We start from the raw sequence: 14,673 nt of genomic DNA, 5'->3' as shown, positions 1-14,673 counted from the left end.
TGATGCAGCATGATAAGATACAACATGGTATGGTACAATATGATATAGTACGATGTTATATAATATTATACAAAATGACATGATACAATATGATATAGTGCCATATGCAATATTATAAGACAATATTATCTATCTTGGACTTCAGTGTGTCTTACATTTATCTGTCTCCATGGTGTCATAAGTGTAAAAAAGGACAACCATTCACTTAAACAGTTTGAACAGTGAACACATGCCACTTTAGAAAAATAAATAACAGATGTAATGTGTGTTACACCTGGTATTACAGTATTATTCCCACATCAGACTCAACATAAATAAGGGGACAGAGAGAACATATTGGAGCAGAAATAAGAAATGTGTAAAATATATGTGAATATATATATATATATATATATATATATATATATATATATATATATATATATACACAGCACAATGTATGCAGTGAACTCAGAATAAATAAATTCAAATTTATAGGTACAACCTGCACCCCCAGCAGAAGACATTTTTGTCTGCACAGATAGGTGGGATCATTATGATGTAAGAGCACACTGGTGTAAAATCCCCCCAAAAAAGGGTCAAAGGACAACAACAGTACAAACATGTTTGTTTCTGTCCTGACTCCTGTTTTATTGGCTGGGTCTCATGTATGTAGACGTGTGAAATTTGCATACAGTGGTCGACTGTGCTGCACTGATAAGAGCTTTGATTTAATCTAGAGACATTATTGACTTTAAGATGTCCAGTAAAATGAACCTCTTATCTTTTCCATATGTACAGGTGTTAACATGAGCCTGCATCCTGCACTTTATTCCATCTCAGCCTCGCAGCAGAAGCAGACCTAACTGTGTAGCTGCTCTACATGTAAGTAAGCATGCTGCTCCTGTCTGCTGCACTAGTCTTTTACAATTCAGCTGCCAATAATGAGCATTTAATTTCCTTTTAGTAGTCCCTCTGAACATTTTCAATGAGATGCCAGTGAAAACTAATGTGAACCTTGTTGCCTTGGAAACATCATTTACACTAATGCTCTAGGGTGCAAAGTCCATCTCCCATGCCCTAATGCCAGTCACAAGACTTCACCCTACTGCTGCAGAGCCCTGCCATCTGGTGACACGTCCCAGCAGAGACAGCCATAACTGCTGATCGCTGCTGTTTTTGAGGAGCATTACACAGTATTATGCTGATGATGTAAGAGTGTGTCACTAAGAATAGCAGGAGAGGAAGCGATTAGCTCTGGCAAAAGTAAGTGTTGGAGAAATCTGCTTGTTTTACATAGTTTGCTGTAATAAAGAGTCATTTAAACCTGAGCAGTTACTCCTGATTATTGGCTTTTTAAGTTTTCAAGTACACCTAAAGTGGTAAGACAAGGCTGACTGTAGTCTAAATTGGAGTCTCCTCTGGTCAGAGGAAGATGATGTCTCAACTGTGCCAGTGTTTATACCTACTAAATGTGAAAATAAGATACAGCTGTATGTAGGATGTATGTGCCCTGTATGTCCATTTTAATATCAATAGTGACCTATAAATATACAAGCACTGACTGACCTGAGAAAATGTATAGCATAGTTGTGGAAACACATTCACAGACTGAAACAATTCCTGGTGGATAAGACAAATGTTATCAAGCCTGCTTTGGAAATGCTAACTCATGACTAAACAGCAAAGATGTGAGAAAACCTAGGGACCTTTAACTATGATGGATTTAAATTTAACAAAGGATGGAGTTAAAAACTGATCTCTGTGGACAGTGCAATTTCTAAGCATGCAGATCTGTAATATACCCTCTAAATACGTCATATCCTTAACATTTATCACATTTATATGCTCAGTTTAATATGGATGAGCTTTTTAAAACAAGGAGAAGCGTACTTGTTTTATTTGGGCTGTTTTTTCTTTTGCTTCTTTTTTGTTGGTAAATGCACCAACTTTATATTTTTATTTCAACTTAAAGGAAGGGAGAAGCTTTAAAGAGTAATTATGTCATTTGTATGTTTGGGAAATAGTTGGGAGTGCCTTACTAGTGAGGCACTATATGGCAAAGGGATAGTCCAGCTCCCAATTACTAGGTTAAAGTTCCTGTAAAGTTAACCCTCTATGGTACACAATAAGATGCCAGATGGAAAAAAAATATTTGTAGGTTTTTTTTTCATAAAACAGTCTGAACAAACATAGTTTATATAATAATAATAATAATAATTATTATTATTATTATTATTATTATTATTATTCAGGGGGTACTTTTGGAGTTGCATTGCCTTCAGGCAACACTGTCCTATAATGTAGTGGTTCCCAAAGTAGGCCATTGGCCCCCCCAGGAGGGCGTGGCAAGGCAAGGCAACGCCAAGCAACATCCGCTGATGACTTCACACTGCAAAAGAGGAGCAGTTCAGTGATGTCACATCAGATTCAACAATGTTATTGTAGTTCTAGTCTAAGACATTGTCAGCATTTTGGACTGGAGTGGAGGAGAAGTACCTTCTGCTTGGCTCAGAGCCTTGGCCACAATCTTTCCTTTTGCAACATCCTACCAGTGTGAGACAGGATTTTTTCTGCTGTTGCTTCAATTAAGACGTAAACAAATCAAAGCTGGACATTGACAATAAACTGGTTGTGGCAGCACAGCTGCGCCCAAAACTCAGTAAGATCTGCAGCACCAACTAAGCCCACAGTATTCACTGAAATTATTGCAGGACTTGGTGTATAAATCTTGAAGATGATCATTAAGTTTTAATTTTCAGGGAAATGTTCATCTTTAGCAAATCAGATTTTTAAAACTCTGACGATGTATTTGTTAAACACTGAAATGTTTTTACATGTTAATATGGACAGTGAGGGAAAGCCTGACAGAAAAAGTTTGGGAACTGACTTACAGGAACTTTAACAGCAGAGTTCAACTACACAAAGGTTAGAACAGAGCTGTTCATATCAGGGAGCAAAGATAGAGTAATTAGCAGTTCCAAATCCAACTAGGGAGGAAATGGAACCCCGGACAGGCAGTACAGGAGGCAGAGGCAGCCCTTAGACACGCTGAGATTGAATCCGATGAAGCAGTTCAGGCCAGTCAGTGGATTTGGATGAGTACTGCCAGCTGAGGCAAAAACAAAGGTTGACGAAACCTCTTAATTCCTCTAATCATTAGTTTCTCATAATCTGCTCTTTTCTCTCTTCCCTCACGAAAATGAGGGAATGGGGGGAGGTAGAGCATCAAGATACACCAGGTGGAGGTGTGTGTTAGCCCATGTCAGGGTACCACACCCTGAGCTCTGCCTTCCCATCTTTGTACTTTTTTTGTACGTGTAGCTAAAGGTTCGCACCAGGAATAATTCTCTTTCTGTAGTTGAAATTATGAGTGGTGTTTGGGAATGTAGCACCAGCATTGTAACTACCTGGAGCTTGTATGTACTGAGTCTGGGTCTGTTGAAGGTGGCTTTGCTTTTTGGGCCATGTGGTAAGGTAGGTCAGATAATGATGTCTCGTGTTCACAGGGTGGGTGGTGAGAGCCAGCATGGAGGGGGTGCCTCCTGGATGCTGGAGATCACTGTAAAGGGCAAAACTATCTAGTGTTTATTCAGAATCTAGGCATCTACCATTTAAATGTAAAAGCTCTATCCTATTGTACCAAAACTGAACTCAAAATACAGTGGCAAAAATTGTAAACTTAAGGGCTACTTTCTCCTGTTTGCCCATGCTTATCCATCCTACAGATGTTCAAAGCCCCCATTTGGGTAATTTTATAGTAAATGAGTGGCTGTACCAAACCATAGTAAGAGAATATTCTATATTCTAATGTTTTCAGACAGTTTTTTTCATGAGCTGTAAACCATAAAGATTAAAACAAAAAATTCACTTTGCATGAGATGAATACAGAAAGAATGGAAATTTAACTTTAAGTAAATCGCAGAAATTAACTGAACTTCTACTTGATGTTCTAGTTTTTGAGATGCTCCTGAACATGAATGGCAGCTCATGGACCTTCATGCAGCACCATTCAGGAAATGAATCACAAAATTAAATCAAAATGTTTGCCTTCAAACCTTTGTCCAAAGCAGCAATAGTGAAATACTTTTAATCATCTAGACCCAAGAACATTAGTGTTGAACAGTTTTAACATATTCCAGCTCATTTTTCAAACATTAAGATCACCAATTAACACCAAAACTACTGATATAGCCATTACATCAATGTTTAGCTTGCAGTCAACTCAGACTTTGTGCATTGAACATTATTTAACGAATTACTTGCAGCTGAATTTGGTCACATAAAACCTTTATTAGAACTTCAAATAATATTTACAGGCCAAGTATACAAAAATGCATTTTAGAACAAAGACAAAAATACCTTCTGCTTAGGTTGATACAGAGGGTGGTCGACAGTTTAACAGATAAAATAATCAATGAACCATGTACTAAATGTAACTGTTTATTAATATGGGGGTTGGCGGATTCTGTCAAAGAGTATGCTTTAAACTAAATTTCCTTCAGATCACATTTGATTGATACTGAAAGACGTACATCACAACACAGTCACCTGCTCACTTACAATTCACTCAGCTCATATGTACAACATCTCTCTCCTTGACTGCCCACATTGCAAAGATTGAAACAACTTCAAAAACAACTAAATCACTAAAACTAGACAGCAAGCCAGAGGAGGACAACTCATTCCTGAGGACAAGGGCATAGGTGGTGCAAGGAACTGCAGAGGCCAGAAGAACTACTGAGCTTCATCCTCCGGACAGGCATGCCATGTCAGTCTCTCCTCGTAGAAGCCGATAACCACCTGAGGGCAGCGAGTGTTGGCTTCACGGGCCGGGACTAAATCTGCTTCATCCGAATCTTTCCTAAAATAAAAAATAAAGTTATAAGGGGAGAATAAAGAACCATTGCATTTTACCGGGAAAAAACAAAACAAACAACAAAAAAAACTCCTATATGTCCCTTCAGGTTCAAAGCTACCTCAACTGATGTATATTGAAACAGTATCTAAATACGGCCTATATGACATCTATGAGACGAAGAAACAGTATCATCACAAGGAAGATCAGCCTTCTGATGGGAAAATTAAATCTTTAAAGAAATAAAATCAAAGGGACAGTGGTTTCTGCTTTTACACAAACAGATCAGATCCTTCTTGGACTCACCATTTCATCAAGAACATCAGCTCTCCACTACTGTCAGTCGCTCCAATGATGCGCTCTGGTTCAAGGTTCCTTGCAAAGCCACGTGGTTTCTCAGGCTGTCCATGGAGACAATAAAAACAATGATTACATTCAAGAAATTACTTTTGTATTTCCTGAACAACTTTCAGACATCTAGGAGGAGTTCAGTTGCCTTTGATTTAATGACATATATTCAGTTAAAATGATGCTTTAACATTTTGAGTGGTCCAAACTTTAGGTATTTAAGAGTGCACATAAATATCCATCTCACTGCATTTAGTTTTATGTGGGACCATTTACTTTTATTCTTTTGTTTCTTATTTAATTGATGAAGCAGTAATAAAGAAGCTTGGTCAATGTCTAATGCAGCAAACATTATGTTCTTTCAGAGGAAACACACTGAAATCCCCAGGTCTGAAGCCATCCTCTGCATCTGTCAAGATAATTTAGATGTCATTCTGTGGGGAAAAACAGACCCTTTTCACATTCAATTTAGCCCTATGACTTTGAAAAATGCACTTTAAGCATTTCAGAAGGAGTTTCTACCAATAAGTAGTGGAAAGCAGCTCTTTTTACAGCTCTAAAACCAACCAGTAACCATAATATATGCTTTGTAAGTAAATGCACTTGAAAAAAAAAACCCAAAACAGCCTAAATTACAGCTCTCAATTAATGTCTAACAAAGCAAACAGCCAGTCACAGAGAAGAGATGCTGACAGTTCATTTCCACATTTGGACACAAAAGAAGAGCAAACTGCTGGAAGCTGACTAACTTTATAGAAGTGTTGGTGCTTGAGGATGATTAGAGTAATATGATTTGGAAATCAGACCTTGAGATCAGACAGAGGAGTAAATGAGCTCCAATCAGGCTGCTTTTGCTGCAGTTACCTTTTGTTTGTATTCATCTTTTTTTTTTTTTTTACTTTTGGCAGGACCAACAGATAGCTGAAGTCTTCTTCTGTGTTCATCCTCCTTCAACTTTAGTGTGTTCCAAAGACTGGAGCTTGTTTCTTGTTCATCCGTAAACTGTGTTTCAAGGACTGAAGTGTTAGGTCTAGGCGTTTTTATATTGGTGTTGATAACGGCTAAATTTAATTAAGTAAATATTCCCATATTGTATAAACCCCAAAACTGTGCATTCCTTGTCAAACTAAGAAATAGAGTTTTCTGTTCTTATGTGGACCTTTTAAAGGATTTCTTCCAGACCATTTTAAAAGGACCAAGGGCCACAGTTGGCCCATGGGCCATAGCTTGGACAACCCTTGTATATTAGCTGATTCTCAGTAGTAAGAAAACATGTCTAACATTACTAGAAATTCATTTAATACTGTTAGAGTTTGGTCTATATTTTACTATCACACTGGGTTCTGACGTTTATAAAGCTAATGTAAATGAACGGATCCCTCTTTTCTCTCTAACACAGTGTAATGATAACATCAGAACAACTGAAGTTAAATTGCAATTAAAACAACAAAAAAACCTTTTTGAAAATCGTGGTCGCCATGTTTAAGAGGAGTGCTGCTTAAATTCAAGTTTTAAGGCATGTAGTCTAGACGATCTCTCCAATTACACATGAACGGTCAGTGAGTTGGCTGTGAGAGGACAGTCTGTGCTCACCTCTGATTAAAGGTTAACGTATAAAACCATGCATTTTCCCTTCACTAATATCGTAGGTGCTGCTGTTTGGTTAAGTTAATACACGTCTGAATTTGGCAAACAGGTCTGATATGACAAGGACTAAGACAGCAGTATATGACAGACAGATGAGGGAGGGAGAGAGAGAGACAGGAGCACGGAGGAGTAGATCAATACATCCAACACTGCATAAACTTATGTTTATTGTTAAAGACATGGCCCTGAGCCTGCCCCATCTGTATAAGCTGCTGCAGGTCACTCTCGCAATCGCATCAGCTGTGGAGCGTGGCCACTCCAGGTGTGCAGGATTACGCACGACGACGAGAGTAAATAACATCCCACTTGAACTTAAAATCTGCCAGAAATATAAAATAAAAGGTCTGGGCATAAATTTCAAATCTCAGATCAAAGTGGAGGGAAGTCATTGTGGCAACCAGTAAAACCTCAAGTCTTATTTGCGCACCTGGCATGCACGCACCTCTCTTACTTTGTCATAGCACCTGTGCGATGAGGAGTGACAACCTCTTACCACAGACCAATTTTCTTGTAGCATTTGAGACATACAGTGCTTAAATTTATTAGACCACCACCCAAAGTAAGGTTTATGCCAAAGCTGCCCTAAATTAACAGCATTGGTAATTACCAAAATCATTTTTTATGTTTCTGCAATGTTTAATACACCAATATGTAGAAGCTCTTTAACCCAAATGATATTTTTAATGCTAAAATACAATTATTGTTATCCATGAATTTCCAAATTTACTGATTTACAAAAAAACTGAATAAATAGTATATTAAGTTATTATTTCTTGATTAATATGTCAAATTATAGTTATTTACTTGCATTCCTGAAGAGAACAATGAGTTTTAGTGGTTGATTGTTATGCTTGATTAATTTCTGACTTCTAAGAGAAGCCCAGTGAGCCGGCTCAAATTTGGGTATAAAAATGTGAAAAATGTGAAAATTCCTCATTCCTGTTCAAAATGGTAAAACGTGGAGAGCTCACTGAAAATGAAAGAGTCTGCATTAAAGCACTTCATGATGCTGGATGGTCTCTGAGACAAATAGGGAAAGACATAAAGTGTTCTCACAGCATGGTCAAGTATGCTTTGGTGTCAACTGCCGAGACTGGTACTTATAAAATGCGCCAAGAAAGAGGCAGGAAACCAAAGTTAACTGAACTAGATGTCAGACACCTCAAGATTTTAAGTAAAAGAGAAAGAAGGAAGACCACTGTTGATCTTCAGGCAGAGATGAATGCTTCTAGATCAGAGTCTGAGAAAGTCTCCAGAATGACCATAAGCAGACGACTGAGGGAACAAGGCTTAAAGGAAGAGTAGCTGCTAAGAAGCCATTATTGAGGCCTGCAAACATTCAGAAATGCCTCAGATTTGCCAGGGAGCACAAACACTGGACTGTTGATGACTGGAAGAAGGTACTCTGGACGGACGAGTCCAAGTTTGAACTCTTCGGTCAGCATGGTCGTGTTTATGTCCGCAGAAAAGCTGGAGAACGTTTTGATGCCAGATGCATTGCACCCACAGTGAAACACGGTGGAGATTCCATTATGGTATGGGGTTCCATTTGTGGATACAGCGTGGACAAATGAGTAAAAATGGGCGGTATCATAAACAAGAACGTCTACCACAACATCTTAGTGCATCACGGAATCCCTTCTGGACTGAATCTGATTGGTCGTGGGTTCATATACCAACAAGACAATGACCCCAAGCATACTTCAAAGCTGCGCAGAGACTATTTGATCAAGAAAAAGGAATCTGGAGTACTGGAACTGATGGACTGGCCAAGTCAAAGCCCAGATTTGAATCCTATTGAACAAATTTGGGATTTCGTAGATTCAAAGATCGATCACACAAAAGTTTCATCTAAAGCAAGTCTGTGGGAACAGCTAGAAACTATTTAGCACTCAATAACAAAAGAGACTGTGGAAAAGTAGATAAAAACAATGCCAGCAAGAATGCAAGCTGTTATCAAGGCCAAAGGAAGCCATACAAAATATTAATTTCTTTGGTTATTATGTGTGAAAAAGGACTATTTAGTTGTTTCAGTTTGTTATTTGCCAAATAAATAACAATAACATTTTAAGTTTTAAACAAGTTTTTGAAAGATTTCTAAAATATTTGTTTTCTCGTTTTTATGACAGCCGGTCTAATAAATTTGTTAGGCACTGTATGCCACACTGTAAAGCCCTGCCGAGCAAAAGTTTCTCCATTACATCCAAAATTTGCGGTTGTACTACAATTCATTAAAAATACGCCTTTGATTTAGCATGAATAGGTCAAAGCCTCATTCTCTTGCTTTTTTCATGCAAAGGAAAATCATCTTTTTCTTTTTCAGGTACCTAATTTTACTCTTTGGTACTCTAAGTAATCTTGAAATGACTTAATTTTACTTTTACTTTAGTAGAATTATACAGCAGCAATTTTACTTCTACTTAGGTAAATTTTCATCAAAGTAACTGTTCTTTTACCCGAGTACAATATTCTTGTACTTTTTTCATCCTTGCCAATAGGAGACATTACCCAACACTGTTAACACAGCCTTGCAGGATAACATCAGTTCATTAGTCACGATACTGTTCAATGATTAAAAACACCAGTTTAAGTAGAGGGCCTTTCAGCCAGCTGCATATTTCATTAAAAAGTTTTAACTCATTATGCTAACTAAAATCTTCTTACTGATGCATCATTGTGTTTATTGAAACACCAACTGCTCCTAGATTATGAAGGTGCCCTGTTGAATTTAACTTTCAAGCTTGACCAGGGGAATGCAAATATCCAACCCTACGGCATAAATCTTTCTATATATTTACTCTTCTGTAACTAATTGAACAGACCTCTGGATTTGAATTATGCTCTACATTATTTGCCTCCACGTGAAAATTTACCAGTCACTAGGGCTGAGTATTGCCACTGATTGCTTGATTCAATCCAAAGACGGAAGTCTGCTGTGAGAAGCGGGCGAAAACGGGAGAAAAACGGACCAATATCTGCCTAAATGGGAAATACCTGGACTCAATGGAGATCCAAACTGTTTCCTAGTCTATGGATATTGGTATCTGGCCACAAATCAAGTTTCCTGACGTTTCGCTGGATGATTTTAAGAACACAAAGCAGAGCCTGAAGGCTCACACCAGCCTGATCCATCCACGATGGATGAGAAACTAAATCAATGCAGAAGTTTTATGAATACGAAGCCTCTGAACAGTTCATTCTCATCAGTAACTAGTTATTAATGTATGTCTTACGTTAGATAAACTGTGAAAACATCGCTCTGTGGTTGTTGAACGGGCTCGTAAAACTTCAGGTTGCAGACTATTTTTAAACGAGATCAGCGCACCCCAGATTTCTGACTTAATCTAGCTTGATTTTAACACCAGCTGAACTTTAACTTTATTTTGAATATGGAGAATTCTCACAGTACAGCTCTAAACTTTCATATTTTGTCGTATAAACTGTTCTAGACTAGATATATTCACATATTAACGTAGCGTTACGACTTAAACTGTCTCTATACACGTATTCCATCAGCTGAGGATCTTTACTGACAGCAGTTAACATCATTAAGATGTAGTTATTTTTTTTAAAGCACTTTCAGCTGAAATAAAGCTGTTTACTGTTTATTCCCGACTGATTTCTGTCACTCATCCTTTCTATAACTCTGCAGCTGGAACAGCAGACTCGCGCTGTCTGTGACTTTACATGCATGCTTTTACAGCCCCGCCCACCCAAGTGAGAGCACGGGTGTCTGTGGAAACGCAAACTATTTTGGGGTTTAGCGTACCAAACCAGACCAAACCGAACTGAATCAAACCAGACCCCCTGATGGAAACACGGCTTTAGTCTCTAAAACAGATCCTCCCACTGCAGTTTTTGATGTAGTGCATGCAATGTGATGCTCTAATGATTATCTGCCCCTACACCATACACTTCTGTCCATGAGGTGTGTACTATAGACAAACACCTATGCTCCTTGAATTAAAGACAGAAACCACAGCACTGATAAACAAATATGCATCATGTTCAGTATTCTATTATGTACACTGTATGTTGTTGTGAATGTTATATCATTCTAACTTCACAAAAAGTCTTTACGAGATGCCATTTTATAACTCATCTCTTTCTAAATAACCAGGGTTCCTCATTTTTTCTGGGTGCGCCCAGTCATTTCCCCACGGGGCCATGCGTAATTTGAACAGCTGTGAAATGGAAATAGGGGGTGGTAAAATAAAGCACACTGTACATAGTGTCGTATACGGGGCTTTCACAAAACAGTCGTTCGCTCCTCTTGAACGTAGCATCCCAAACAATCACCACTGAGTGTGTGAGTCAGCCTGGTCTGCCGGTAGCAGCAGTGGCTTGAGTGCTCTCCACCGAGTCACCTGTAGAGCTTGTGGTAGTCTAGCTGAGATTTACGTTCGGGGAAAAGATACAGCTTGTATTGATAACGTGTACAGATATCTGAAATAAGATGATTGGGTGCAAGATTCAAATGTTAACTCAGAGTCTAAAGGCTTATAAAGGCGAGTGCAGGTCACGTTCCAAGCTGCATGAGCGAGGTAGGTCCGAGACAGGTAGCGCGCCAGGAGAAGGAAAGGGCAAATATTAAAAGATCGATCTTAGGATTATATGAATTGCTATTGTAATTTCAAAAAAAGAATTTCTGAATCGGAGAATTGATTTTTTTTAAACTCAGTCCTACCATTCACACTGCGGTATAAGATCTAATTTAACTGTTGAATATTACAGGACTATTTTTCTGAGTAATTATTTCATAATAAGAAGACAATAACACCGTCTGAATTTAGAAAATGTGAAGTTGGAGTTCCTCTGCTTAATTCAAGTGGTATTGCCCCAACTCACTTCTTTCTTCTTGCTGTCTCCCGCAGCCTCATCTGTCGATGCCTTCCTCTTTACCGCAGCAGGCTTCTCCTTCACATTCTTCTGTGCTTCCAGAAAGGCTGAAATAAGCTCTGGACAGTCGAGGTTCTCCTCTGGCTCCCAGGTATTGTCTGCACTAAATCAGGAGGGAAAGGGGTCAGAATTTGCATCTTTAAACCTTCTTTAAGGCAAAACACCAGCTTGCATCAAAACAGATGAAAATCACATACTTTACATGAATCTAGGTGAGACTCAGAATAGCAGCTTAAACATGCAAATGAAATGACTATGGACAAAAGCATAGCACAACCCCATACCAGGGAAGCACTTCCAGCTCAGCAGGAGGGGAGGTGTCCCGGGTAACTCACTCTGTAAATCCTTTCCACTTCAGGTAGAACTCTACTTTCCCATTGACAATACGCTGGTCGAGAACTTTTTCCACAACAAATTCTTCTGGTTCCTCCGGTGGCTCTTGTGTCTCCGTCTCCTGTGGGTCCTTCTTACCCTTGGAGTTTTGTTTCTTGCCCATGTTACTCACTAAGAACAACAAAGGGAAACTTTAGATAGCCTTAATGCACAATTACACAAAATACACAGTCATTAAGCTGAAAGTCTCCTTTACAAGACTCTTCAGAGAAGACAGCCACATAAGTTTCAGGACTTATTGATACGTTGTCATTTTCACAGCTAGTTAACGGTGATATACACCAACACTGTAGCTTGCAAGGGCGCATAGTATACAAGTTAGCTTGAATAAACGCTGGGAAAGCGTTTGTCAGAGGAGGGAATTTGAAAACTAGCAACTTAAAGAGATTGCGAATGCAGGCTAGCCAGTATGCTAGCTGTTGTGTTAGCTACTAAAATTTCAGGCCTAGCCGCTATTGACTTAACTTGAATGGGGCACCTGCAAAGAGTTCTTAACAAAGATGTGTAGTAAAGCAAAATAGCCCGAAGCACTTGGTTGTTCTGCGAAAGTCAAATTTACAACATCTGTATTCCGGATAATGCGATATTCATTATATAGAAAGGCTCAAATAACCGTTACAGCCCCAACAATGCAACTAAATCACTGAATACATATTTAAAGTAGCAGCTAGCCGACCTCCATGTGACAAAGGAGGCACTACTGTGACACAAGTTAGCATACACCGACAATCTACTCACGTGAACAGGTTACAAATTTATAGCTACGATCAGTTAACACTTTTTGGTAACGTTGTGCCTCACTCTTTCTGCTCAAACTGCGTTGCCTGCCTCGAAGTCCAACTTGTCCAACACAGCTTCCGCTAGCTTGTCTGGGTCGAGCAGAAAAAGAACACTACACTTGTAAGTGTTACACGGTTCAGCGTTTACAGTAAGGTTTCTGCATACGCACCCGGAAAACCGCCGAAATTGATCGAGTGATACCTCTTCACCACGCGGTCAACCTTTGCTTTATCTGTTGTCTGCAGCACTGGGCGGGCGCCAAAAGCCGTAGTCCTTCTACGGTAGCCTGGAAGGAAAACGCGCTTCGCTTTTTACCTCGGTCCCTCATGGATGGGTGCCATTTAGTTTAGCAGTTCCACACCGACTCCATTTACAGGCTGTAAAGGTTACTTAACGAGACCATTATGTATTAATGTTTTATAACCAACGGAAACTTTAATAGAAGAACGAAAGAGGATAGGGGCTCCTGGATTTTTTTTTAGAAATCCAACTGTTTTCCTTTTCTAGGAATAAAGTCAAAAAAATGAGGGGAAAAAGAAGATTTTTTAAGATTAAAGGCGCTGAGATAAGAGTCATAATTCTGAGAAATGAGAAACAAGTCAGATATAAAAGTTTGATGTGATAAAAAGTCAGAATTCTGTGGTGAAAGTCAGAATTTTGGGGGAAAAGCTAGAGAAAAAGTCAGATCAGGCTTTGAGATTATTTCAGAATTCTAAGAATGAAATTTAAAATCAGAATTCTGACTTGAATTCAGAGGAAAAAGTCAGAATTCAGAGATGGAAGTCAGAATTTGTGTGTGTGTGTGTGTGTGTGTGGGGGTAAGAATTGAGAGATTCAAAGGTGCAGTGTGTAATATTTAGCCTAGTAGCATTTTGTAAAACAGACAAACTTGGTTAAATGAAACATGATGTCTATAGGTAGGTCTATCCTAATTAGTGTTTATAAAAATGTGTTATATATATATATATATATATATATATATATATAAACTCAGAATAAGCAATCAATTCATACATGGGAAGGGTCCCCTCCACGGGTGCCGCCATCTTGAATTTTTGCATTTTGCATGTTTCTATGGCGCCACAGAAGCAACCAAATAACAGATACTTTTTTTTAAATTCCACTGGTTGTCACAGTTTTCCCCAGAGAAACATGCAAAATGCAAAAATTCAAGATGGCGACACCTGTGGAGGGGACCCTCCCATGTACGAATAGATTGCTCATTCTGAGTTAATATTAAAAAAAAAAAACACATTTTTTCTCAGGTGGATAAACAATAATTAGGATAGACCAACCTATAGACATCATGTTTCATTTAATCAAGTTTGTTTGTTTTACTAAATGCTACTAGGCTAAATATTACACACTGCACCTTAAAGTCAAACTCAAGAGATTAAAGGCAGAATTCTGACATCAGAATTTTAAGCCAGAATTCTAAAATCAAAGTTATATGAGATGAAATTCAGAATTCTGAGATAAAAGGTCAGAATTCAGACACTAATAGCCTGAGATTAAGTAAAACTTCTGTGAATTAAAGTCAGAATTCAGAGATCAAAGTCTGAATTTTGGGTGAAAGGTAGGAAGTCTGAAAAAAGTCAAATTCCAAAGAGAAAAAAACCTCAGAATTCTGAACACAAAGTTGGAATTCTTAGTAATGTTAGAATTACAAAACAGAAGTCAAAATTTTGGGAAAAAGTCTAAATTCAAATTAAAGTCAGAATTCTGAGAGAAAGTCAGAGATATAAGGCTCTGAGATTAAGTCAGTCTCC

General features: G+C 38.5%; 1 protein-coding gene across 4 annotated transcripts; it reads right to left on the bottom strand.

Moving 5' to 3' along the window:
• Window positions 1-4,252: 4,252 nt before the first annotated feature.
• cbx3a (chromobox homolog 3a (HP1 gamma homolog, Drosophila)) lies at window positions 4,253-13,195 on the bottom strand. 4 transcript variants are annotated; one of them, XM_041809704.1, is made up of 6 exons: window positions 13,074-13,173; window positions 12,926-12,993; window positions 12,067-12,235; window positions 11,681-11,834; window positions 5,144-5,238; window positions 4,253-4,843 (listed from the first exon to the last, which is right to left on the bottom strand). In XM_041809704.1, coding segments are annotated over exons 2-6 (546 nt in total). In that variant the 5' UTR covers window positions 12,927-12,993; window positions 13,074-13,173; the 3' UTR covers window positions 4,253-4,716. The 4 variants fall into 4 exon arrangements, with proteins under 4 accessions (XP_041665638.1, XP_041665640.1, XP_041665639.1 ...); XM_041809706.1 differs by lacking the exon at window positions 12,926-12,993 and having other exon boundaries at window positions 13,074-13,195; XM_041809705.1 differs by having other exon boundaries at window positions 12,863-13,163.
• Between the last annotated feature and the right edge of the window lie 1,478 nt (window positions 13,196-14,673).

Source organism: Cheilinus undulatus, linkage group 16 (assembly GCF_018320785.1).
Source record: "Cheilinus undulatus linkage group 16, ASM1832078v1, whole genome shotgun sequence".
NCBI lineage: Eukaryota > Metazoa > Chordata > Actinopteri > Labriformes > Labridae > Cheilinus > Cheilinus undulatus.
This window is presented reverse-complemented; position numbering and strand designations above follow the sequence as displayed.

Excerpts from the sequence above, each read along its gene's own strand:
- cbx3a (XM_041809704.1), bottom strand. Across the intron at positions 11,835-12,066 it reads AAGTGGAAAGGATTTACAGA|TGCAGACAATACCTGGGAGC; the intron begins GTGAGTTACCCG and ends CTCCTGATTTAG. Across the intron at positions 4,844-5,143 it reads CTGATGTTCTTGATGAAATG|GAAAGATTCGGATGAAGCAG; the intron begins GTGAGTCCAAGA and ends TTTTTATTTTAG.